The 27,751-nt window shown below is 41.7% G+C and overlaps 1 protein-coding gene across 2 annotated transcripts in view; it reads right to left on the reverse strand.

Moving 5' to 3' along the window:
• Positions 1-348: 348 nt before the first annotated feature.
• bcl2a (BCL2 apoptosis regulator a) overlaps positions 349-27,751 on the reverse strand; it is a 70,889-nt gene continuing 43,486 nt past the window's right edge. Inside the window, exon 2 of one of the 2 annotated variants that reach the window (XM_029755494.1) lies at positions 349-1,476. In XM_029755494.1, coding sequence (XP_029611354.1) covers positions 1,342-1,476 — 135 coding nt within the window. In that variant the 3' untranslated portion in view covers positions 349-1,341. The remainder of the gene's footprint in view (positions 1,477-27,751) is intronic. The other variant, XM_029755493.1, reaches the window with a different exon arrangement.

Below are 27,751 nucleotides of genomic sequence, written 5' to 3' on the forward strand. Positions count from 1 at the left end.
CCGGTGTAGTCAGCATGTAACCCTAACTTAACCCAAACCCTAACTCTAACACTCATTGCAACCCAAACCCTAAACCTAAGCCCTAAGCTTAAAACAACCTTTTTCCATGTGGGGACTGACACATTTTCCTTGTTTTACTATCCTTGTTTTACTATCCCATCGAAGGGTTTGGGCCAAAGGGATTGGGTAGGTGGCAAATTGGGACCGGCTAAAATACATTCAGGTGTGCTTGAAAATGGCTTTCGATCCTTAGAATATACAGTAAGTGAGAGAAACTCCAGAGAATATTCCTTCTCAACATTTAGACACGCTCTTGTGTTCCACAAACAAAGAAACATGGGGGACGAATCAGAGACAAGAACTTTAATAGGAAATTCTCACATCTATTGGATTTGATTGAAGTTGCCTTGGGGGTTTGTGCACAGTGAGCCTTCACCACCCAAACTAGAAAAACAAACCAATAATTCCTGTCATCAAAAGTCATCATGCATAAATGGTCACTCAGGCAAAAACGACCACTTTCACCACTCATGCTGGCGATGGTAGCTGTATGTACAGTACATTTGGGATGTTCTTTAATTTTTTTTACTTTTCTGTCAATGTTACATGCTACATATACCACAGAATCATGCTGAAAATAGTTATTAAAAAGAAAGAAAATCTTGTTTTTCAGTTTATGAATAAACAATCACTTGTCTTATGTTCATTAACCATACATCATAAAAGTCATTTGTTTAATTGTTAGAGCACACACATGAGTTTGTGTCAATATGTTTGCCTGCAACATTCAGTATCTACCCGTTGGTATGTGTTAATGCATTAGTATAAAATGATCAAGAAAGTGTGTATGCAATCTTTCCAAGGATATTCCCTGTTGGTAGCTGTCTAGTATACAGTACGCATGGGTGAATCCATCTGTAAGTCTGTATGAATATACAAGACTGCATTTGTCAGAAAAAAACATGTTGCGTTCCATGTGATTGATTTGTATACTTGTTTTTCTTTTTCATTTTTTCAATACGCAAGAGGACGGGTCATGGAGTATGAAACGAGCAACAAAGCAACAGAGCGGTGCGGTCTCCTTTGAAGATCCGGGAGCTCTGGGATTGAACCGGGCTACAGGCCCGGGATGGGCAGTGCTGAGCTGTGAGGAGCTTTCAAAGAGAAAAGAAAGAGCGAGGAACGAGAGACGAAATATTGTAGTCCGTGCACAGCAAAGTTATATGTGGCCAGTTATTCAAGGGAAAAAAGTGCTGTTTGCCTTTCTTTTTTTGGGCTACTGGGTAAGGACCTATTAGGAGAGGCGAGAGGGACGGGAAAGATCTTCTGGGGTCTTTTATATCACTTCTGGATGAACAACGCTCCAATGGTGACTCCGGCTGCACCCAGGGCGGCCAGGCCGAACACTGTCTTTAGGTAGGGCCAGGAGTGGAAGACAGAGATCCTCTGCTGCCCATAGATCTCCACAAAGGCGTCCTGAGAAAGAGAGAGAGAGAGAGAGAGAGAGAGAGAGAGAGAGAGAGAGAGGTTAGTATCATCACTACAACTGTTCTTCATTCTAATTACTGAACATTCACTCGCTATGTAAATGAGTTTGTTATAATATCAGTTTGTGCATCATCAAGCCCTCAATGTAATTCTTTCATAGATCTATATAGACACTATGCATCAGTAAAATGTCTCAATGACCATGGCTACATAGGGCCCATATCTCTGTGGCTCTATCCCTGAGCCTCCTCTGTCTGTGGTACACACAGGGACAAAAGACAGAGGAATAGACGACCATGTCTCACAGCCAGCGTCTCAGCAAGAAAGCTCCTTAGCGTCATGCCTCCCACCCACACACACACACACACACACACACACACAGCTTCTTTGCATACCAGGCATACAGTAAGTAAGTAAGACCAAAACATCCGATCCCACACAACTACAAACCACAAACAAATTTATATGTGCATATTATCTGGTTTTGAAACAAGGGGAAATGTTCAGGTTCTTCCCCAAATCTGTCCACTGGTCCGGTTACAAGGAAACGTTCCGGTTCTTCCCCCAACATGTTCAGTGGAATGTAATAGAGTGTAATACTAATATGACAAGCAAGGGGATAACCCTAATGAATACCTGTTCCTGGTAATTTGTTGCTTTTTAAAAACTGGATGGAAAAATTAGGAATGAATATCTGATGCAATATAACAACACACAGTACAGTACAATATAATAATACACAATACAGTACAATATAACAACACACAGTACAGTACAATATAACAACACACAGTAGAGTACAATATAATAATACACAGTACAGTACAATATAACAACACACAGTACAGTACAATATAATAATACACAGTACAGTACAATATAACAACACACAGTACAGTACAATATAATAATACACAGTACAGTACAATATAATAATACACAGTACAGTACAATACAACAACACACAGTACAGTACAATATAATAATACACAGTACAGTACAATATAATAATACACAATACAGTACAATATAACAACACACAGTACAGTACAATATAACAACACACAGTACAGTACAATATAACAACACACAGTACAGTACAATATAACAACACACAGTACAGTACAATATAATAATACACAGTATAGTACAATATAATAATACACAGTACAGTACAATATAATAATACACAGTACAATACAATATAACAACACACAGTACAGTACAATATAATAATACACAGTACAGTACAATATAATAATACACAGTACAGTACAATATATCAACACACAGTACAGTACAATATAACATCACACAGTACAGTACAATATAATAATACACAGTACAGTACAATATAACAACACATAGTACAGTACAATATAACAACACACAGTACAGTACAATATAACAACACACAGTACAGTACAATATAATAATATACAGTATAGTACAATATAATAATACACAGTACAGTACAATATAACAACACACAGTACAGTACAATATAACAACACACAGTACAGTACAATATAATAATACACAGTACAGTACAATATAACAACACAGTACAGTACAATATAACAACACAGTACAATATAACAATACAGTACAATATAACAATACACAGTACAGTACAATATAACAACACACAGTACAATAAAACAACACAGTACAATATAACAACACACAGTACAGTACAATATAACAATACACAGAACAATACACTATAACAATACACAGTACAGCGTCTTCAGATTAAATCTTTACAAAGTTAGAGCATACAATACTGCCTCCAGTGCTAGACGGCCTCCAGTGCTAGACTGCCTCCAGTGCTTGACTGCCTCCAGTGCTTGACTGCCTCCAGTGCTAGACTGCCTCCAGTGTTTAACATATTTTTAAGGTTGTTTAGCACTGTAAACTGTATTCCTGTGTGTATGCGAGGTTGTGTACTAAGAGCTGGATATGTAACACTGTATTCCCAGACCTTGTGAAATCTGAGTGTGTGTGTGTCTTTTCTATGGCCTTTGGTTGCTGAAATTTAAATAGTTCTCCTAATTTCAGTTGATATGACAAAACAAGCAGTCATTGTGTAGAAAATAATTCAACTATCTAAACTGCTGTGAAATATATTTTCCATAACCAAAAATATTATATTTTCAGCTGTTTGAAGTTGGGGCACAAAACTGAAAGTAGAAGACGCAAGAACTAAACGGAAGAACGGGAAGCATAGAAATAGCGTACATGGATCTACCGCTTCTTTGACTTGCTTTCAAGGAGAAAGAAAGATCTATAACTCACATTTCTATGTGAATTTGGTATGGTCGCATAAAAAGTTACAAATCAAATCAAATTTTATTGGTCACATACACATGGTTAGCAGATGTTAATGCGAGTATAGCGAAGCTACAAATTGTAGCTTTAAGCTCCAGAACCCTAGATCCCAGTGTGTGTGTGTGTGTGTGGTTGGTAAACTGAATACTAGTGTGCCTCCGTTTTCTCCTCCCCTCCCCAGACCCCATACACAGTGGAGTAGACTGCTTAATAAGTAAAGCCGTGTTTTTATTGCAGCGTGCTTGTACCACATTACATTTGGCACAGACTCTCATCTGCAGCTCAAGCCCGTAGGCTGCGTTCAGGCCCCAGTGTTCTAGCCCAGTGAGGGGCCGGCTCGTGCGCAATTGTTTGGATTGCATGATTCCCCTTCCCACTGGTTCCAGCATCTTGTCAGTGGAGAGAATATCTGCAGGGCAGACCCATTTTTTAGCTTCTCAGCCCTAAACAGCTTGCAGGAAGGAAGCTTCCCCAATGTGCTGCCTGGGAGGAGTTTAACCCACAACCGCTGCACATCAAAACCAGCTAGAGCAGATGACGAGACGTGAAGAGGAGAGACCGAGAGGAAAGGGTGGAAAGAGAAGGAGCGGTAACGGTATGCTTCTGGTGCTGGTAGGAGGTTAACCCACAACCGCTGCACATCAAAATGAGAGAGAGGAAATGTGCTGCTGAGTACTCTGGCTAGAGTTCACATCTCTTCCGAGCTCAAGTCAGAGTGCCGATGCAATATTCAGCACCACAGATTCATTAGTGTAGCTCACACAAAAGTCTGTCTTCATAACCTAGGATAATCCTCTAGTCAGAATGGATAGGATAAAAACGTAGCCTTCCGGTATGGAATCTTCCCAATTTCCCATACACACGTACTTTCCCTAATTTTAAACTATATGTTAATGAGAAAAGTGCACGTCTTTGACCATTTCTCTGACAGCCACAGGTCAATATCCTGTGTCTTGGAGCATGAATATAATTTAGCCCATACAACTCCCTCTTCCCCTACTGTATTTATTTATTTATTTTGCTCCTTTGCACCCCATTATTTATATTTCTACTTTGCACTTTCTTCCACTACAAATCTACCATTCCAGTGTTTTACTTGCTATATTGTATTTACTTTGCCACCATGGCCTTTTTTGCCTTTACCTCCCTTATCTCACCTCATTTGCTCACATTGTACATAGACTTATTTTTCTACTGTATTATTGACTGTATGTTTGTTTTATCCATGTGTAACTCTGTGTTGTTGTATGTGTCGAACTGCTTTGCTTTATCTTGGCCAGGTCGCAATTGTAAATGAGAACTTGTTCTCAACTTGCCTACCTGGTTAAATAAAGGTGAAATAAATAAATAAATGAAAATGAAGAGCACCGCATCATATTATGTACAAAATACCCTCTCTTCCAGAAATATGATGTACATAGCCATTGTTTACATTTCCAATATCCACCAAGGTGCTTACTGTAATAAAAGTGGGAAATCGAGGGGAGCATCTTTCAAAGTTTACAATTACGAGAACACACATTAAACAAAAATAGATTGATGACATCATGGGAAATTCCTAGATTGGCTCAGTCTGGACACATCAGCTTCCCCATAGGAACTGCATCATTAGCATATGTACCTCATTAGCATATTAATAAACGTCATATCACGGGTAATTCCATTCATTGATTCCAGCCAGGGGAACAGGTGTCCAGGAGAGTACAGTTCATCATGCATATCCAGTGTCAACAAAACAACCTTGTGCATGTACTGTAAACCATAAATGTCACACTGGCTCTCTGCTGTCACGGTCATACTTCTACAGTATGGGGCTACACAGTAGCACCATGATAGAGAGCTGTCCATAACATGGACAACGCTGGTTTGATGTCATGGTTTATTCCATTCTCTCGTCACGTTGGTTCCCACTCTGGCCAGATGAAGTGGACCTGTGGTGTGTATTTCATTTTGACACAGAAGCAAGGGCTATTAGGTGTTTACACCTGCAACAACAGCTGCTTTGTTGATCACCTGATACACACCAACCCCCCCTCACCCCTCTATCGCCCCCCCTCTCTCCCCCTTCTTTCTTCTCTTTCTCTCTCCAGGTTGCTCTATGGTGCTGTCCTAATATCTCTCTCTCCAGGTTCCTCTATGGTGCTGTCCTAATATCTCTCTCTCCAGGTTGCTCTATGGTGCTGTCCTAATATCTCTCTCTCCAGGTTGCTCTATGGTGCTGTCCTAATATCTCTCTCTCCAGGTTGCTCTATGGTGCTGTCCTAATATCTCTCTCTTCAGGTTGCTCTATGGTGCTGTCCTAATATCTCTCTCTTCAGGTTGCTCTATGGTGCTGTCCTAATATCTCTCTCTCCAGGTTGCTCTATGGTGCTGTCCTAATATCTCTCTCTCCAGGTTCCTCTATGGTGCTGTCCTAATATCTCTCTCTCCAGGTTCCTCTATGGTGCTGTCCTAATATCTCTCTCTCCAGGTTGCTCTATGGTGCTGTCCTAATATCTCTCTCTCCAGGTTCCTCTATGGTGCTGTCCTAATATCTCTCTCTCCAGGTTGCTCTATGGTGCTGTCCTAATATCTCTCTCTCCAGGTTCCTCTATGGTGCTGTCCTAATATCTCTCTCTCCAGGTTCCTCTATGGTGCTGTCCTAATATCTCTCTCTTCAGGTTGCTCTATGGTGCTGTCCTAATATCTCTCTCTTCAGGTTTCTCTATGGTGCTGTCCTAATATCTCTCTCTCCAGGTTGCTCTATGGTGCTGTCCTAATATCTCTCTCTCCAGGTTCCTCTATGGTGCTGTCCTAATATCTCTCTCTCCAGGTTCCTCTATGGTGCTGTCCTAATATCTCTCTCTCCAGGTTCCTCTATGGTGCTGTCCTAATATCTCTCTCTCCAGGTTCCTCTATGGTGCTGTCCTAATATCTCTCTCTCCAGGTTCCTCTATGGTGCTGTCCTAATATCTCTCTCTCCAGGTTCCTCTATGGTGCTGTCCTAATATCTCTCTCTCCAGGTTCCTCTATGGTGCTGTCCTAATATCTCTCTCTTCAGGTTGCTCTATGGTGCTGTCCTAATATCTCTCTCTCCAGGTTGCTCTATGGTGCTGTCCTAATATCTGTCTCTCTCTCCAGGTTGCTCTATGGTACTGTCCTAATATCTCTCTCTTCAGGTTGCTCTATGGTGCTGTCCTAATATCTCTCTCTCCAGGTTGCTCTATGGTGCTGTCCTAATATCTCTCTCTCCAGGTTGCTCTATGGTGCTGTCCTAATATCTGTCTCTCTCTCCAGGTTGCTCTATGGTACTGTCCTAATATCCCTCTCTCCAGGTTGCTCTATTGTGCTGTCCTAATATCTCTCTCTCCAGGTTGCTCTATGGTGCTGTCCTAATATCCCTCTCTCCAGGTTGCTCTATGGTGCTGTCCTAATATCTCTCTCTCCAGGTTGCTCTATGGTGCTGTCCTAATATCTCTCTCTCCAGGTTGCTCTATGGTGCTGTCCTAATATCCCTCTCTCCAGGTTGCTCTATGGTGCTGTCCTAATATCCCTCTCTCCAGGTTGCTCTATGGTGCTGTCCTAATATCTCTCTCTCCAGGTTGCTCTATGGTGCTGTCCTAATATCTCTCTCTCCAGGTTGCTCTATGGTGCTGTCCTAATATCTCTCTCTCCAGGTTGCTCTATGGTGCTGTCCTAATATCTGTCTCTCTCTCCAGGTTGCTCTATGGTACTGTCCTAATATCTCTCTCTTCAGGTTGCTCTATGGTGCTGTCCTCCTAATATCTACCTTTCTAAGCTATATGTATGACCATGACTAAATATATGCCAAGCGTAAGCATGCAATGCAAGCATTATTTCTTATCCATATGAGGAGGCTAGCCCATACTATGTTAGAGCTAAAAGAAGATACGGGCGTTATCCATTGGGTGGAAAGAAAAAGATGGCAGAACCAATAGGGGGTTTTACTTCATTTGCATAAAGGATGGACCTATGTTTTGTATATGCAGAAAAGCAGAGCCGGGGCCTAAAGAAGGCAGTTGGTGTTCCGCGGACCGACTCGGCTTTACTACTCTGTATTAAAGTCTATATTGAATTTACAAGTTCTTGTAAGAAGTGTTATTCTTAAGACAATTTTCCACTACAGTTGCTGTATGGTGCTGTCCTAATATCCCTCTCTTCAGGTTGCTGTATGGTGCTGTCCTAATATCCCTCTCTTCAGGTTGCTGTATGGTGCTGTCCAAATATCCCTCTCTTCAGGTTGCTGTATGGTGCTGTCCTAATATCCCTCTCTTCAGGTTCCTGTATGGTGCTGTCCTAATATCCCTCTCTTCAGGTTGCTGTATGGTGCTGTCCTAATATCCCTCTCTTCAGGTTGCTGTATGGTGCTGTCCTAATATCCCTCTCTTCAGGTTGCTGTATGGTCCTGTTCCCTAGCCAGAGGGTCGGTGACAGACAGGGCCCTTGGATTTCCAACATGTTGTCATCTCTGTTTGCTTTACATTTTTTTCCCCACCTCGGCAAACATGTCATTAGGTGAGCTTCCAGCGTGTGTTTAAACTGACCAGCTAGGTTTGCCCAAAGACAGCGCTAATGGATTCTGAACACAACTCTGACCTGCTGGAGGAGCTGAGCTAGCTAACTGAGGTAACCGAGCCGGAACCCAGCAGGTTTTACCAGTGCTGTCATGGTCACCAGGATATACTAGCCTACTTCCCACTGGGCACATACGTCAATTCAACGTCTAGTCGACGTTGGTTCAACGTCATTTCTTTTAAATGACTTGGAAACAATGTTGATTCAACCAGTGTGTGGCCGAGTGGGTTGTTTTGGATTACATACTGCTAATGCTAACAGTGTCTAGGGGAAGATCTCAATTGAATACTCCTCGCATCCTCTCTCCTCGTCTCCTTCTCAAAACCCATTGGAGGAGAAGGTCAGAGGGGAGGGACTTCTGACTTTTTCATCCAATGAGTTTTGAGAAGGAGATGACGAAAGAAGACGCCAGGAGTATTCAATTGAGATCTTCCCTAGGTGAATAAAAAAATATGGTTATTCACTTGCCTTTGTACTAATATTTACTGAAATTTTTTACAAAGGGTTAGACTCAGTTGTGAATCTTCAGAATGCCACATCCAATAATTGCTAGATAAACAGATGTCATTCTTTGTTATACAGACTTTGCTTTGTATGCAGCCCAAGAAGTCAACCAAGCCCTTTCCAGAGTTTTCCCTAATGCCTTGGATCAAAGCCCAGGTACTGTAACATAGCCTGCCAAATGTGACAGGCTCTGACTCACTATACCCACACATGGGTTAATAGGGGCTTGATTAGGTCGTTTAATCCAGGGGATTAGCCAAAAGGAGGGATTTAGACTCATTTGCATGATATGCTGATTAGGGCATAGACTGGGTAATGGGGGAATTCTTCGTCTGGGGAGTTTCCTCTCTCGGTTCATTGGAGGGTCAGCATGATAAGATGGCTTATCATGGAGAGACAATCAAACTGACAATCAAACTCTCTCTCTTTTTTTCTTTCTCTTTCTAATTTCCATCTCTCTCATTCCTTTCTCCCTCGTTATCGTTCTTCTACTTTCTCATTCCCATCTCTCATCTCATTCCCATCTCTCTCTCTGTCTCATTCCAATCTCATTCCCATCTCTCTCTCTCTGTCTCATTCCAATCTCATTCCCATCTCTCTCTCTGTCTCATTCCAATCTCATTCCCATCTCTCTCTCTCTGTCTCATTCTAATCTCATTCCCATCTCTCTCTCTGTCTCATTCCAATCTCATTCCCATCTCTCTTTTTCTCACTCTCTCTGTGTTGCTGTCTCTCTTTCTCTCTCTGTGTCTCTCTCTGTGTGTCTCTCTCTGTGTCTCTCTCTGTGTGTTTCTCTGTGTGTTTCTCTCTGTGTGTCTCTCTCTCTCTCTCTGATATTCAATCGCTTTGATCAAATGAGTAGGTGGGTCAATTCGAGGTATGGTAGTCTTCTTAAGGTGGAATGACTGAGAAAACAAGAAGCAACAACACGTCCCTGTCTCTCATATGTGCTGAACCCCCCCCCAACCTGCTCCCCTTGCCTCGGCAGACACACAGATTTTAGTGTGAGGGCCTCTTTCCTGGCAGACATTCTAAAAAGAGTTTGCCAGAGGGATATCGCAATAAAGGAGAAAGGAAGCAAACCTCTCCGAAAATGGGGAGGCTTCCAATCCAGGCCCACCCACTCTGTCAGATGACAGTGGACCTGTTATCGGCTTCAATAGCGGGGCCCTTTGATTTGTTGTTGTAAGTTCAAGGAAATATAGTTCATGTTATAGCCTCCATGTCTCTGGCTTTGTCAAATCACATGTTAAATGTAGCCAGCCCTGGAAAAGACAACTTGACAGAGCGATGTGATAAGATTTAACAATGTTTGTGTGTGTATGTATGTGTGTGTGCTGTGTGTGTATACTGTATTCAGATGTGGCTGTATTATGTGAGTCTTTGTGGAGTCCGAGTTCAGAAGTGTGTGAGTTGTCCCATGATGAGCTCAGATACACACTCACACACTCCCGAGTTCAAGCGTGTGACAATTCGCTGATCCACTTGCTGCCTATCCCATGATGTGTGTTTGGCCCACAGGCCTCCTACGAGCCATACACATTATGACATCCTTTCCCACAGCCACTAGCCAGAGCTAACGTGTACCAATCCGACAACTTTATCATACAGCCAAAAAGACCTCAAGTCTCACACAACCCCTGAGCTGAACAGGAGGAATGTCTTACAATGTCTCCATTCAATCACGTGGAAGCAGGCCTCTGGGTCCGTTTTTTGACCCCCGTCATGTTTTCAGCTGAGCAAATGAATTAGCTGGTCATAGATATAAAGGCACCATGGGAAAGGGAACAGAGCACGGTTCACTCTATACTGAGCTGCCTACGAAGAGGAGTGTTCTCATTGGAACAGATGCATGCTGGGATACACAAACAACAATTACATTTGACATTTTAGTCATTTAGCAGATGCTCTTATGCAGAGAGAGACGTACAATTAGCGCATTCATCTAATTAAAAGGACCACTGCGTAAGAACGGCTCAACGTTTTACAACGATTCATACAGTACACGTCAAATACAGAAATAACTACATCAACATGGGATTTATGCATAGTACCTTTTGTATAGCTTGTCACAGATACTAAATAATAAAACAAAATAGTGTGACTACCTGGGGAAATTAACATGCGACACAAGCACACAAACTATGCCCTTAGTGCCCCTGACCACGACATGGAAATGATATTTGTTCATTTCAAGGAACTTTCCTTTTAGCTGTTACCCTAGCAACAGTTCCTCTCCTTACAGCGCCCTATCATGGAGCCCCATGGACTAATGAGGTGTTAAAAGCTGTTTTTTCTCTTTGAGATAAACAAGATTCAGTCATTAAGGCAATGTAGCGGAGGTGAAGATGGACCCCCCTGCTGTGCACAGGTTGACCCATCCCTTACTTCAGGGGCCCCTGTGGCCTTTCCCAGGTTGCCCTTCCTCAGGGGGTCAGCATCACAGATAAAAACGCATTAGGGAATTAAAAAGCACACATCCTCCCAGTCCTATCCAATCAGTGTGTAGGCCATGGTGTGTGTGCGTGAACATGCGTGTGTGGTAGAGAGAGAGTAGGGGTGGGGAGTTTTTTTTTGTTCGCTTTGATGTAGTTGCCACAGGGCCTGAACGTGCACCTCCATCTGTATGCACCCCACGGCTGGGTGAGTGCAACGCAGAAAGCAGGAAATGATTTTGTCTATATGAAGTAGTTTGGGGCAGATGCAATGTTGTCCCTGTGTGATGTTTTTTTACATTTTCCATAGAGGAAAGATGAACATTTTATTTTGGTATTATGTTATCTTGTGTTTAATACAAAAACTAACTTGCGGTAGCACACATAGAGCTGCAGCTTAGTCAAGACATTATAGGATTCTTTCCTCACACTTTATACCTCAGAGAATATCCTTAATTTAATGATGAAACACAGTTTGACTGTTGTTCTTTAAGGCCTAACAATGCTATTGGCATAAGTACGAGTGAGACATGAATAATGCTGTTAAATGTACAAAGCCCGGAGGGAGAGAGATTTGTATTTTGTCTATTGCACTATACCAGAGTCAGGAGATTAAACTGCAGTAATTACCTTTTTAGGATGCATTGGATTACTGGGTCAAGGTGCAATCCCCCTCCCTCCTATGTCTCCCCTTCTCGGCTTGTATCTTTTTTGGGGGGGGGGGGGCATTGACCCCTGCGACCGGGGGAGGGCAGCCCCACACTGATATGAGAGGATTGTGGGTTAGGAGGGCTCGGAGAGTTGAAACAGAACACCAGACACTGAACCTAGAGGAGGGCCAGACTGTTGCTTTTTCAGGAAAGCCTTATGGGTAATGAGATTGGCCCACGTGGCAGGCCCTCTATCTTGGTGGGTGGGGGCATGTGCTCTCCCATCTCCACTTTACTTAATGGGTTTTTATTTCATCCCCTTGCCCTCTCTTCCTCTTGAAGCTACCTTCTGCTGGTCCTGTTTTGGTTCATCTCCGGATATAGTACTCTTAGTTGTTGTTTTGGGGACAAGAGCTTAGATCTGCTTACAACGGCCTCTTTTACAGTGCATGGTATCACACACATAAGTAGCAGGTAGCCTAGCGGTTAAGAGCGTTGGCCAGTAACTGAAAGGTTGCTGGTTTGAATCCCTGAGTCGACTAGGTGAAAGATCTGTCGATGTGCCTTTGAGCAAGGCACTTATCCCTAATTGCTCCTGTAAGTCGCTTTGGATAAGAGCATCTGCTAATTGACTAAAATGTAAATGTTAACATCTCTAGTAACCAATAACCTAATTTGTGATGAAGATTAAAAATATATATTTATATTTACCATCTGTCACATACTGTATGCTTGTTTGTTTCTGCTATAAACAGACATGTTGCACGTGTTACTCCTCAAAGCCTGCTTTGGGTCATTGAGAGTCACATTGGTAATTTGAGTGTAAGTCCTGTTCGTGGCTGAGCAAAGCTATCATCAACCAATGCACAGGACAGAAAGTGGAAGCAGTGGGATGGGGTCAATCTAGTCCCAGCCAATGCGGTCCACCGATCTGGTTTCATTCACCATTCTGCCAAAAGTTCCAAGAGAGCCAATCCAGCTGTCTCCCCTTTCCCTGTCCCCATATACATGTGCCCAAAATGTAGTGAAGGCAACAGGGATTTCGGTGAAAATCCCTTTCCCACAGAAAGTATAAAAAGTGTCACATGCAAACTTTTTTAATTGTTACATACACCACATAGGTGCAGTGAAATATGTTGTTTTATAGGGTTAGCCATTGTAGTACGGCGGCCCTGGAGCAAATTAGGGTTAAGTTCCTTGCTCAAGGGCACAATAACAGATTTTTCACCTTGTCGGCTCGGGTATTCGAAATAGCAACCTTTCAGTTACTGGTCCAATTCTGATGTTAGCCAATGGAAAAAGCCCAGAGTTTATCATTTATCTGTGACAGCATTCTTGTCCTTGAACATAAGCAAATAAAGTGAAAACAAACACGAAGTTAAAAGCTGTAAGAACCTTATCTAACCTTTAGGGATCTATTTTAAACCTAACGCAATGGTCAATCAAAGCGCTGGTGGTAGAGCTATAGGTACCGCTATAGGTTCAGAAATATCTTTGCTATTTTCACAACCACAATTATTGGCGAAAGTTGCTGCCATTGGCGAGAAAGGTCTGGTCTTTGATGTATTGCCTTGGAATCAACTCCAATTCCAATGTTCGTCTGTTATAGTTTGTTAAACAGCTTACAGAAACAAAATGTAAACCTATCCCATCTTTGCTAAATATGTTAACTTGAACCTGTTGTTCCCCATTGTTGTAAGTAATTGCATAGCTTCAATGTTGAAATATATACATAGCATTCACACTGATAAAGGGGCTAGGCCTACTGTAAATTGCATTATGGCTGAGCATGGACATGCCAAATGTTGTCAATAAGCAATATTAAATAGATTATTGACAAGGCCTAAAAAGGGAGCAAATAATTTGAATCAAATTTTAAACAAAACAACAACTTGTTTTAAATAGGCTATGTCTAAATACACTTACAAGCACAATAATTGCTTCCAGTGGGCATATAATATTAAAACAATACAGACTATGGAGGGTTTTACACACATCTAAACTTTTTCCAGTAGCTGGACAAAGATCCAATATAAAGAGAAAGAGAGAATGTCCACTCACCGTCATACTGCTCCCAAATATAATGTTCTATATACACTACCGTTCAAAAGTTCGGGGTCACTTAGAAACGTCCTTATTTTTTAAAGAAAAGCTAATTTTTTGTCCATTAAAATAACATCAAATTGATCAGAAATACAGTGTAGACATTGTTCATGTTATAAATGACTATTGTACCTGGAAACGGCTGATTTTTAATGGTATATCTACATAGGCATAGAGAGGCCCATTATCAGCAACCATCACTCCTGTGTTCTAATGGCACGTTGTGTTAGCTAATCCAAGTTTATCATTTTAAAAGTCTAGTTGATCATTAGAAAACCCTTATGCAATTATGTTATTAGCACAGATGAAAGTCTCTTTAGACTAGTTGAGTATCTGGAGCGTCTGCATTTGTGGGTTCGATTACATGCTCAAAATGGCCAGAAACAAATAACTTTCTTCTGAAACTCGTCAGTCTATTCTTGTTCTCAGAAATGAAGACTATTCCATGCGAGAAATTGCCAAGAAACGGAAGATCTCGCACAACACTGTGTACTACTCCCTTCACAGAACCGTGCAAACTGGCACTAACCAGAATAGAAAGAGGAGTGGGAGGCCCCGGTGCACAACTGCGCAAGAGGACAAGTACATTAGAGTATCTAGTTTGAGAAACAGTCGCCTCACAAGTCCTCAACTGGCAGCTTCATTAAATTATACCCTTAAAACACCAGTCTCAATGTCAACAGTGAAGAGGCGACTCCGGGATGCCTTCTAGGCCTTCTAGGCCAGCAAAATCAGTTTCCAGCTACAGTAGTCATTTACAACATGAACAATGTCTACACTGTATTTCTGATCAATTTGATGTTATTTCGATGGACAAAAAAAACGTGCTTTTCTTTCAAAACCAAGGACATTGAAGTGACCCCAAACTTTTGAACGGTAGTGTACATATTGGAACCATCTTATAGATCGTATTTACACTTCTCCAGAAGTTGCATTGGACAGTGAATCATTCTAATAAGTTTGGTTTTAATAAAATTCAGCGAAAAACAATGGATACATGTAGCCTACATCATGGAGGGGTTTTTAGGCACAACCAAAGCATGGCTAAGATAATGTCAACAATACATAGATAAAAAGGGAATGTCAGCTCACTGTTTTGCTCCTCTCAAACTTGATATTTTAATAAAGCTTTGGTGATTAAGATTTATTTCCAAGCAGACTCACAAGCCAAACACTGACAGTCATGACTAGTCTACTTGATTAGCTACATTGGTCAGGACAAAAAGAAAACAGACTTCATTGAGGGGAAGGGAGGATATGCTTGGTTTAAGCATAGCATGAGTGTTTTATGTTTCTAAATACGAAGTATACAGGCACCAAAAGCACATCTTGTTCCATGCTCATTTGGGCAGTGTGTGTCACGGCTGGATAGGCTGTGTTTCTGCTGTCAAAATTAATTCCATAACCATCCGTGTTACCTCTTAAACCAGCTTTTAGTTAGTCTTAAATATCCCTACCAGCCCTTCCTGAAATAAGCACGTTGGATCATGTTATTAAGGACACGCCTAAAATATCCACCCCGCCCATCTGAGTGCAAGCGTGCTGATGTTAGACTGGTAAATTGCCGAACCTGGCGTTAGGACTGGAAAATGCCAATGTACCAGTTTTTACATAACGCAATTGCAAACTAACAGACGTTTAACAGTAGCACCGCCTTAAAGCCAGCTGAAAATAGAGCCCTAACTGTGTGAAATGCTCAACATTGCATTGACCATTACTGTGTGAGGGACATAGACCGTTACTGTGTGAGGGACATAGACCGTTACTGTGTGAGGGACATAGTCCGTTACTGTGTGAGGGACATAGACCGTTACTGTGTGAGGGACATGGGCCGTTACTGTGTGAGGGACATGGGCCGTTACTGTGTGAGGGACACAGACCGTTACTGTGTGAGGGACACGGACCGTTACTGTGTGAGGGACACGGACCGTTACTGTGTGAGGGACACGGACCGTTACTGTGTGAGGGACATAGACCGTAACTGTGTGAGGGACATAGACCGTTACTGTGTGAGGGACATAGACCGTTACTGTGTGAGGGACATAGACCGTTACTGTGTGAGGGACATAGACCGTTACTGTGTGAGGGACATAGACCGTTACTGTGTGAGGGACATGGACCGTTACTGTGTGAGGGACATGGACCGTTACTGTGTGTGTATAAGCTGGTCAAAGTGAATGATGTATGAGGGAGGAAGCAAAGGCAGATAGGTTGGGTGGGTGCTGAACCGTCACTGAGAAGATGCACGCCCCTGCCCCAATATAAACCGTTCTCTCTTTTAGTCCAAATTGTAAAATACGACAAAGGAAGAAGAGTTTCTTAGTTCCTAGTCTAGAGTTGCTGTGTCTATGCTGTTAAATCTGTGGGGGGAGGTTAAGTCATCTCTTGGTTTAGCGCCAAGCCAGGCTGCCCAGGAAATCTGAGGAAATGATGCCTCTGTCACTCTGAAATCCAACCCTGTGTCACTGACAACTGTCACCATCCTTATAAGGATGGAACACACTGACCACAACACTCAGGAGGCCACTCACAAAGTCTGTGGAGGCATTGGGTCTCCCCCATTCACCAGGACTCTCTTTCTCTCTTCTTTAAAAGGTGCTGGGGGTTATTTATAATCTGATGTATTAACGGCCAGAGGAACTGTTGGCCTCTTCCACCACAGAGCCAGGTCAGCTTTACTGGCTGTTCTGTGGGTTTGGAACCACTACACCAGAGAGCAGTGAAGACCTGCTTGGCCTTTAGCATCTGTGGTTGGCGTTGTTAGCTATTGTTTTGTGGCCGGCAAATTAATCTGCTCTGAAGGTTTAAACCGTCGCAGAGGAAAAAAACTGACCCAGAGGCATGTTTCCTCATGATTGAATGGAGGAGCCTTGTGAGACATTCCTTGAGCTTGGCTACAGGGTTGAGTGAGACTTCAGATTGTTTTGGCTTGGTAACTTAGGCATGATATTTTGCAGGATGAACAGGTGCTGCATATTGTACACAACACAAAATCACAGGAAGCCATATGAAGCTGAAGTATGATTTGGGTGGTTGAATGTTCCTGTATATGTGTAACTGTGTGTGTGTGTGCATGTGCATGTGTAAAAAGCCACAGCTGTTGAGAATCTGACTCACATCCATGGCTTGCTACTAATTTGCATGGGGTGCAATCCCTGCAGTGTCGGACACCCGCTCGTGTCTAGATGCGAGACAGAGACACGACCGCCCAGCACCTGCAAACCCGTGAACAACCACAGCGTTCCATCAAGAATCGACGGGATGGCATTCTCTCCGTTATGGGGCGAGGTGTCAAGAGCTGAGTCAGAGACTGAGACACACTGCCAAGGTCAGGTTTTTCAAGATCTCACTCGTCTGACAGATAATGGATTGACTGCCTAGATCAGGAGTGTCAAACTCATTTTGCCCCAGGGGCTGCATTCTGTCTTCAACGAGGTCCGAAGGGCTGTTCTGAAAATTGGTTACATTTCCTCCCCGTTGAAATTTGCAAAAGATAGTCCTATATCCATTGTTTTTGGAATTTTCTATAATCTGACTGTCTAGCTTTAATTTGTGTGATTACTAGCGAGCTGGAAAAAGTGAAGAATGTAGGTCCATTATCATTTATACACATTTTCCATTTGGTTTTACTCATTTGACCCACCAATTTAGACAAGTGTGTCTGGGTAAGTGTCATCTAATACATATCGGAATCAGCCGAGATTAGCTAAAAATGCCAACAACGGTATCGGCTCGATGTCTAGTTTAACGTTGATTTGCAAAACCGATGTCAAAGTTCTTAATGTTGTTAGATCCATCCTTTGAAAACAGACACTTGAAAAGATTCTGGGGATGAGCATGCTCATCTTCAATATGTACCCATTGTTCCTCTGTCGTGCATTGAACAATATGTCATAAGTAATAGCCTTGGGTGGCGAGTTGATACAATTCCAAGTCTGGAAGTAATGTTTGTAGGCCTTCAAGTTGAAAGGTTTCTTGCAGCTTGATTAAGGCTTCATCTGCGCTTGTGAATTCCATCCTTTGCATTCCCTTCCATACCCATGAGATTTGGTCCCATTTTCCTCCAGTGACTGTTTGATTGGCAGGTATTCTTAGCACTTCTTTCTCAGTTTAGGAGACATGTCCCTGACGAATCGAATGGTCTGGCCTTGGATTTTGATCTCATTTCCCCCTTGTGCCTTCAGAATGTTGACTTTGGTCTGATAGTTCCATAGTTTGAAGATTACTACCGTGGGTGTTTAGGGTTCTTCTATTTCACGCCGATCCTATGGCATCGGTCCAGATCCTCTAGTGATATACCCACGTCAAGTTTCTCTGATAGCAGTTTGACAACGTAACTGAAAAGGTCTCCTGTTTTCTTGTTTTCTGGTAAAGGCAATATTCTCATGTTGTTATGTCTCATTCTGTAATCTTGCTGGTCCAATTCTTCTTCTAAAGTTTGCAACTTTGTTTCCAAAAGGCCCCTTTTTTTGTCTTGTTTTTTTCACGCGCACGCCTTGTTTGTGCATGTCTGACACGATAGCCTCTTGTCTTTTTGTTCGTTTTTGTGAGCATTGAGAGTATTTTACCTATGTTTTCCTGGATAGCATTTAACTGTTTATTACTCTTGTTGTCCTTTGTCCTTTCCTTATCCTTTGAAGGAGGCCATGTTCCGTCGGACTGTTGTGTCGCTGCGCTGTTTTACCAGCTGATTGCTTTGCTGTGTTACAAAACTGATAGCTCATGCTCTCCCAGTTGCTTGGGGATATGTTGATTTATCAAGTTTAGAGGATTGATTTAAAGTTTGCTGTCTGGTTTCTACATATAACCATAGTTTTATACAAAATGGACCTACTCACACCCCATGTGTCCTATCAGTACTTGCCTGCGCCTCCCTTCCTCAGTCAATTCTCTCTTGTTCAATCTCTCCTTCACGTCAACCACATACATTCAGAATGTGTGTGTGTGAGTGACTGTATGTGTGTGGCTAGTCACACAATGGCATTGAGATTGTTTGATGTTGGAGCCACAGAATCTAGTCCCTCGGCTTCAACCATACCCTGTGTTCCCATGGCAGCTCAAGTTCGCTCACTCCCCGTGAGAGCCGCAACTCGATCTCTCCCCGAAAGCAGAGGCAAAAAGAGATGAAAAGAAACCAAAACAAAACCCCAAACTATTTGGTGAGGAATAATGTACATATTCATACTGCCTTATTACTATGCTCCTAATGACAGAGACTATAACATCACGCCTCATGGGGATATTTTCGATGACAGTGTTACTTGATGAGGCATCTACAGGTTGATTGTGGTGGTTGGATTTTTGAAGCACTGATAGCATGTGAATCCTTCAGGGTCAGAGGGCATTGTCAGAGGATGTTCAAAGTTCCTTCAAAATGTTACTATCAGAAGGAACAAGAAACATTTTCTTCGCAAGACTGACTTGGCAACAATAGAGGGCATGGAAAAAAAGGCTTTTGACTGAAGAATAACCCTGCTCTGCACTTTCAAGTGTCTTACCCAGAAAAGTGCCAACAAACACTACGTATTTGCATTGAAATGGTAAAGTGAAATAAAACATTCATTCAGTTAAAAGAGAATGCACAAAATGTATTCTCACTTGACACTGTCAAGTTATGAATTTCAAGATATCTTTTATTCATATACTGTAGTGTATGTATTTTTTGTTTAGCCAAAGCCTGGCTCACCATCATAAAGCTTTGGTCCACTGTTCTGTTTGAATGGCTGGCTCCATATCATGTTGGGCACTTTCATAGAGGCTTCTTTGAAACCCAACACCCATTCAGCCTTTAAAACCGGGGCCTTTTATGACTTGACTGAACAATTCAATTATTGAAAATCCAGCTTTTGTATAGATTTGTACGTCCTTGGTTTCCGTTATCCCATTACCAACAGTTTATTACCATCTGTTACCTTGAGTATTATTAGTATTAGTAGTCTATTACGGAGCGTGAAAACACACACACACACACACACACACACACACACACACACACACACACACACACACACACACACACACACACACACACACACACACACACACACACACACACACACACACACACACACACACACACACACACACTGACCCCTTCACCTATCCATCGATTCTGTTTCTACATTAGGATAGACGTAGCAGTATCCTGGCTCACGTTCCAGATGCTCCACGGCATCATAACCTTGACGGTTTGGGAGGAATAATCATCGCATCAAATTCAATATCTGCCATAAACAAACTTCCATCTTGTAGCGAAGTGGAGAATCATCCTCCAAAGTTTTCCCTGGAAGAGTATCAGTCTCATACCTGATGTCTATCAACTCAAAGTTTATACATAATTTAGCAGCTTGATGCCTGTTGTAAATACATACTCCCTTATTACGACCAGGGCATTAAATATTAATCCAGCAAGGGATTAAGATGGTGTTACATGCAATACATCATATGTGTCAGGTGGAACCCCCTTAAGGCTTGGCTTCCGGTAAGGCCGAACACTTTCTAAAGGAAAAAATACACATTTTCTTCCAGTGATCCATTATGTGGAAATTAAAAAATCATGATTAATTTACTAAAATCAATGTGCAGATAATTGGAAAAGTTAAATGGACTCCCAGAAAGGAGTAGCATTCTCTGATTGTGGGAGATGGAATAGAGGGAGAATACTATTATATTTAAAGGGTCAACAACCTCAGCAAATAGGATGTGCATACTTTATCACAATCATTACACTACTGTACAATTTTTTAAAAACAATTTAACAAATGAGAACCTTCAAAAGACAATATCTGGGTTTTCAGTGCTATCAGAGAACACTACTGTACTATAGGTGCTGCTAATGCTAAAAATAAACAGACGCGTGGCAGTGTGTTGGCGCGCTATAAAACGCTTTCATCTGAAAGCAGAGCTGGCGCATTAAGAGGAAAATGGACTGGCACACAGAGTCATCACTCGATGACTGGCACCAGCTGACAACATGTGCTGGTAAATTCCACCCCAGCAGCCCGGCAATAGAGTTACGATTAGTAACCTAACCACTATCCCCCCCTATACTACCCACCCATCTCCTGCTAAAACATCCCAGCTGGCATGCATGGAAGAAAGGGGCTTTCTAGGGCAAAGGACATTAGAGCGTTATTAGCACTGCTAATGCTAATTTCGAGGACATTGGTGATGTTAATTGAATTAGGCCTACTAACTAATGGCTTAGCATTGCTTAAACGTTTAAAGGGCCCAAGGCCTACGAGACCAGGGCTCTCCTACACTGTTCCTGGAGAGCTACTCTCCTGTAGGTTTTCACTCTAATTCGTTGTAACCTGATGAATCTTACCAACCAGATAATTATTAGAATGAGGTGCGCTAGATTAGGGTTGGTAGCTCTCCAGGACAGTGTTGGCGAGCCCTGCTAACAAATGCCTTTACTGTAACAAATAACACCATGAAACCGCACAAAATTAAGGCTTGGTTCACATTTCACTGAAATTATGAATCAGAGATAGCCTAAGTGACGCCCTGTTTTTGTGAAGACTGCCCAGAAATGAGAGCGAGGGTGAGAGAGTCTTTTCCTGGAACAAAGAGGCATGGAAGGACCGAACAGAGGGGCATACAGTTACACACAGATAAACTGCCCTTGGTTATTACATAGACAGAGTTATAAGGGCAAGAGACGACAACAGCAGCAGCTGGTTGACTGTACATGACACACTCCAGTATGACATTTCAAATCAAAATCAAATCCAATGTTATTTGTTACCTGCGTCGAATACAACAGGTGTAGACTTTACAGTGAAATGCTTACTTACGAGCCCTTTTCACAACAATACAGAGTTAAAAAACAAGAAACATTTGCTGAATATAAAAAGGAAATAATAACACAATAACAAAATAACAATAACGAGGCTATATAGAAGGAGTACCGGTACTGAGTCAATGTGCGGGGGTACGAAGTAGTTGAGGTAACATTTCCAACCACACTTCATCCACTTCATCTTCTTCTGAGGAAAAAAAATATCCCCGTCGATAACGTGTCATATCTCTCTTTAAGTTAGTTAAATTAATTAAGTCAATCTTTTTTGTGGACTTTAATGGTGTTAAAAATTAACAAAAATTCAGGAGAGGACCAGACTTGGATACAACCACTTTAACTACTTTAACTCTCCTTAATCACCACTGCCACCCTACTTAAACCTGACCAAACTAACATTCCTCCTCTTTGTTCTGCAGTGCATGTCACATGATACTGTGCATTTCTAGCCTTATCAAGCTTTGCATCCCTCCACTTCTATCTAGTATCTCTTAGGTTCTTCCAATGATCTCCTGAGGGGGATTGCCACCGCCACAGCAGCCTAACTGGCCTGGCGATGATGTTGACCTGAGAATCCAAGCCAAAGAGAGTACACCCCCTGGATCCTTCATCTTCATTCTTCATCTTTCAGCTCATGAAACATGCTGCGTTCATATTTTTGTCCAGTGTATAACATTAGCATTGTAGAAAGTAGAGACGTCTAATCTGCAAACTGTTTTGAATGTGCGGTCGATGTGCACTATTGGAATGTGTGAGATGGAGGCGTGATTGTGGTAAGAGGCGGTAGTGTGAGGGCGATTTTGGCTGCAGTTTCTCTGGGATTGGGATTGGGACTGGGATTGGGATTGGGACTGGGATTGGGATTGGGATTGGGATTGGGATTGGGACTGGGATTGGGATTGGGATTGGGACTGGGATTGGGATTGGGATTGGGATTGGGATTGGGATTGGCACAGATCTCTCACGGACTGGGGAAAGGGAACAAGTGCTTTGCCTCTACCCTGAGAGGCACGATGTGCACTTCCAAATGAATCTCTCTCCCAGTAGAAGTCTACATCAGCAGTTCCTGTTGGTATTCCTTCTCAGTGCTTTTAAGGTTTAAACCAGTTTAACTCAAATACAATGGCCTTTACTGAGACCTGTTAAAAACCTGTTAGGAAGAATAGTCTCAATTCGATCGGTATGGCTGAAGCATTACAGATTGAGCGATGGAAAACGTAAAGGTAATTTCTGATTGAGTCGACATATGCAGCGTTTACTGCGAATGCAGTCTCCGCTAACGCAGGAACATTGCCTTTAAATTTCAATCACGCTGTAAAGCTGAACTTCCGCCATACAGATTGAATAGAGCCCACACTTTGACTGGTCTCTCTGCCCTTGATCTTGTTCCATTTGAATCCCAAGTCAATTATATTGAATTCAACAACTAATTCAAGGGCGAAATGTCCACTTTCAAGTGAGAATGCGCAATAATGGATGAGGAATAAATAATGCAATGTGAGGACCCTGCAGGCTAAGGGGCCAAGCTAACCATTTAGCCTCTGAAACCAGTGAAAGCTTTTGTGTTTCTTTAGCTCAGAATCTCCACAAGCAACCCAGGCTGGGAGGAAACCATTGCTAAAGAAGAGGAGGGGGAACCAGTGGGCGACTGAAGATCCCACACATTCAAAAGGGAGAAGCCATTGCACCGAGGTTGCACAGCGTTACTGTGGGTTTAGCAACAGCCAACTAGCACAAGGCCCCAGGGTCATAGTTAGGAGATTTCATATTTTAAAAAGCCCTTGGGTGTGGCATGTGGTGAGAGTTATCAGGCTTTGTCCCAAGGGTTATGAGGCTACATGTTTCAATATCAAGAAAGAGTGATGACACCTAAAGGGGCATTTAAAAAATGTTCTTCTTCATATTCATCATCTCTTTAGCACCACCCCAACCATCAACATACTGTATGTGAAAATGGCACGTTTCTATGTTTTGTAGTAAAAAAGATTGAGGAAGATGCGTGTTTCCAATGACATCAGTGTGCATTGTTTGATTTTAACCAATGAGGAGGCATTACCTACTAATTGTCTACTAGTGGATGATGATGTCATTGGAAACACTTTTCTTCCTCTATATTTTTTTACTACAAAACATAAAAACGTGCCATTTTCACGTACAGTATGTTGATGGTTGGGGCGGTACTGGAGATGATGAATATGAAGAAGAACATTTTAGAAAATTCCCTTTAACATACCACTATGCTATTTCTCAAAACACTGAGATATGTAATAACAATTGCTGTAAAATACCATGGTCCAACATAACTGCTTCTACGTCATGATACATGGTAGTGTAAATCTCTACATTTTATAAAACATTTACTGAGACACTTCTATATTGAGACGCTTCTTTGTGAAATATGGGTTGGAGTGATCTTGAGATGTTACTACACATTGACCCGTGGTGTTATGGCAGAAGTATGTCAATTCAGACTTTTCTGCAATCTCTTTATAGATGATGTTATTGAAATGGTAGACTGAGCTTAATCTGTGAAATATGGAATATTTCCTTTAACCCGCTTAGGTAGGGGGTATCGTTACCTCAGCAATCTGCTTTAAGACTATTGACTGTCCTGATGGGAAAAAAGGAAAGGCATGCAGGCAAGTTAAAAACATTGAATTTGTAGAGCAGTATATAAGTATATAAATATTTTGAGTCCATGACATAGACTAAGTTGTGTGTGTTTTCTCAGGCACAAAATGCCTGCCAACTAGCCAAATCATAGTCTGAGGAAAAGTACTTATATTACCTGCGGAACTGCTATAATGACTGCAGTTCAATTTAAAATGTAGCTTATATAGGCCTACAAATGCATGCTCTTTGGAGAATTTTTTTGAAAATAAGGCCTCAAGTTTAGTTTAAAACATTCCACCAACAGGCTTTCTTGGATCAAAGTTCTATATCTTCAAAGTCAGAGCCAGACCACAATCGATCAAGATGGCGATGATAAAAGAAGGGTCTTTGTGTGGGATATGCTAGATAGCTGCTCATTAGCTAACATACGCTAACGCTATGGGTCATCGCAGAAATGCTTTAAAATATATTCTGCAAGCAGGGGCTGCATGTATCTCACAACATGGTTTGAGAGACGCGTCAAATTATCTTGACCCTCTGAGAGAGCTTGCTCGTGCAATTTCTTCAGCAATTCATGCTTCTTGGGAATATACTCTTAAGAATTTGCATAATGATTCCTTACGCTCTGGCAAGCATTTCAGAGCTTGTTTATAGTCTTGGAGGAAGAGGAAGAAAGAGAGAAAGAGACTTTTGATTTCAGAAACTGCACATATTCAGCAGAGTGCACATTCATTTAGGTAAGCGGTACAAAATAAAACATTGCTGTTTTGGTCGCATTCCATGCGTTACCCAAGGCTGCCATCTCCAAAACTTGGAGCCCACATTGCAGATGTAAGTACCGTAGTTGCACGGTTGGGGCTTAGTTGTACAGTGCTTTCCCCCCTTTTCTGAGTCCAAGCAACTATGGTAACCAGCAAACAAACAGTAAATGTAAAGACCTTGGATTAAATGATATGGAGAAATGTGGTCTAGTCATACCTTAAAGATCATAATTTCGAATTCATATACTGTAAGTCTTAAAAGACCCCTTCTGTGATATCTAGACACCAAACATGGAATTCATGCCCATCAGATACATTTTCTCAAATACCATACTGGGGTATTCCATGTGATCTTTTTGCAGTCGCACTATAGATCTCAGAGGATTGCTATATCATATTAAAGAAAGGTGGGTGGAGCAATACTGCTCCTAGACACCTACAGTTGAAGTCAGAAGTTTACATACACCTTAGCCAAATACATTTAAACTCAGTTTTTCACAATTCCTGACATTTAATCCGAGTAAAAATCCCCTGTCTTAGGTCAGTTAGGATCACCACTTTATTTTAAGAATGTGAAATGTCAGAATAATAGTAGAGAGAACGATTTATTTCAACTTTATTTCTTTCATCACATTCCAAGTGGGTCAGAAGTTTACATACACTCAATTAGTATTTGGTAGCATTGCCTTTAAATTGTTTAACTTGGGTCAAACGTTTCCGGTAGTCTTCCACAAGCTTCCCACAATAGGTTGGGTGAATTTTGAACCATTCCTCCTGACAGAGCTGGTGTAACTGAGTCAGGTTTGTAGGTCTCCTTGCTCGCACACGCTTTTTCAGTTCTGCCCACACATTTTCTATAGGATTGAGGTCAGGGCTTTGTGATGGCCACTCCAATACCTTGACTTTGTTGTCCTTAAGCCATTTTGCCACAACTTTGGAAGTATGCTTGGGGTCTTTGTCCATTTGGGAGACCCATTTGCGACCAAGCTTCAATATATCCACATAATTTTCCTGCCTCATGATGCCATCTATTTTGTGAAGTGCACCAGTCCCACATACAGCAAAGCACCCCACAACATGATGCTGTCACCCCCGTGCTTCACTGTTGGGATGGTGTTCTTCGGCTTGCAAGCATCCCCCTTCTTCCTTCAAACATAACGATGGTCATTATGGCAAAACAGTTCTATTTTTGTTTCATCAGACAAGAGGACATTTCTCCAAAAAGTACGATCTTTGTCCCCATGTGCAGTTGCAAACCGTAGCCGAGCTTCTTTTTCTGAGGTCTTGGCTGATTTCTTTAGATTTTTCCATGATGTTAAGCAAAGAGGCACTGAGTTTGAAGGTAGGCCTTGAAATACATTCACAGGTACACCTCCAATTGACTCAAATGATGTAAATTAGTCTATCAGAAGCTTCTAAAGCCATGACATCATTTTCTGGAATTTTCCAAGCTGTTTAAAGGCACAGTCAACTTAGTGTATGTAAACTTCTGACCCACTGGAATTGTGATACAGTGAATTATAAGTGAAATAATCTGTCTGTAAACAATTGTTGGAAAAATTACTTGTCATGCACAAAGTAGATGTCCGACTTGCCAAAACTATAGTTTGTTAACAAGAAATTTGCGGAGTGGTTGAAAAACGAGTTTTAAAACCTGTTGAGGCCAGGGGGCAGTATTGAGAATTTTGGAAAAAAATATGTGCGCATTTTTAACTGCCTCCTACACCAACTCAGAAGCTAGAATATGCATATTATTGTTTAGGTTTGGATAGAAAACACTCTGAATTTTCTAAAACAGTTTGAATGGTGTCTGTAAGTATAACAAAACTCATATTGCAGGCAAAAACCTGTGAAAAATAGATTAAAAAAAAAGAGAATTTTGTGACTGTACTATTTAGTGTCATTGTTTTAAAGATACCACAGTGAGAAAGGATTCAGTTCGCAACTCCTACTGCTTCCACTAGATGTCAACGATCTTTAGAAAGTTGTTTGAAGCATCTGTGATAAATACACACCGAATTAGAAAGCTTACAAGTTGACACGTCATCACTTCATTTTTTGCGCCTGCGCATGAATCTGAGAAGAGTGCCTTTGTCATTATCGTTTATTCTAGACACTTGATAGGTTGTGTGAAAATATTACTGATGTTTACTGATGTTTCACGTTAAAAATGGAACAAAAGATTAGTGCTAAACAACGTTTGACATGTTTAAACAAACGTAAATAGATTATTTACTAGGTTTTCTTTAGTTTTTCGACGTGACTTTACACTGCCCACCTCATTTTGTGGGAGCCTACTGAACGCTAACTATTTGGACATAAATTATGAACTTTGTCAAAAGAAACCACATTTGTTCTGGACCTGGGATCTCTGGCAGCGCCTTCTGATGGAGATAATCAAAGGTAAGGGGATATTTAGAATGTTATTATCGATATTAGATGATGCTAATGCTAACGGTATAGCTTAGCTTAGCTTAGCATATAGCTTAT

The sequence above is a fragment of the Salmo trutta genome, chromosome 6 (genome assembly GCF_901001165.1).
Source record: "Salmo trutta chromosome 6, fSalTru1.1, whole genome shotgun sequence".
NCBI lineage: Eukaryota > Metazoa > Chordata > Actinopteri > Salmoniformes > Salmonidae > Salmo > Salmo trutta.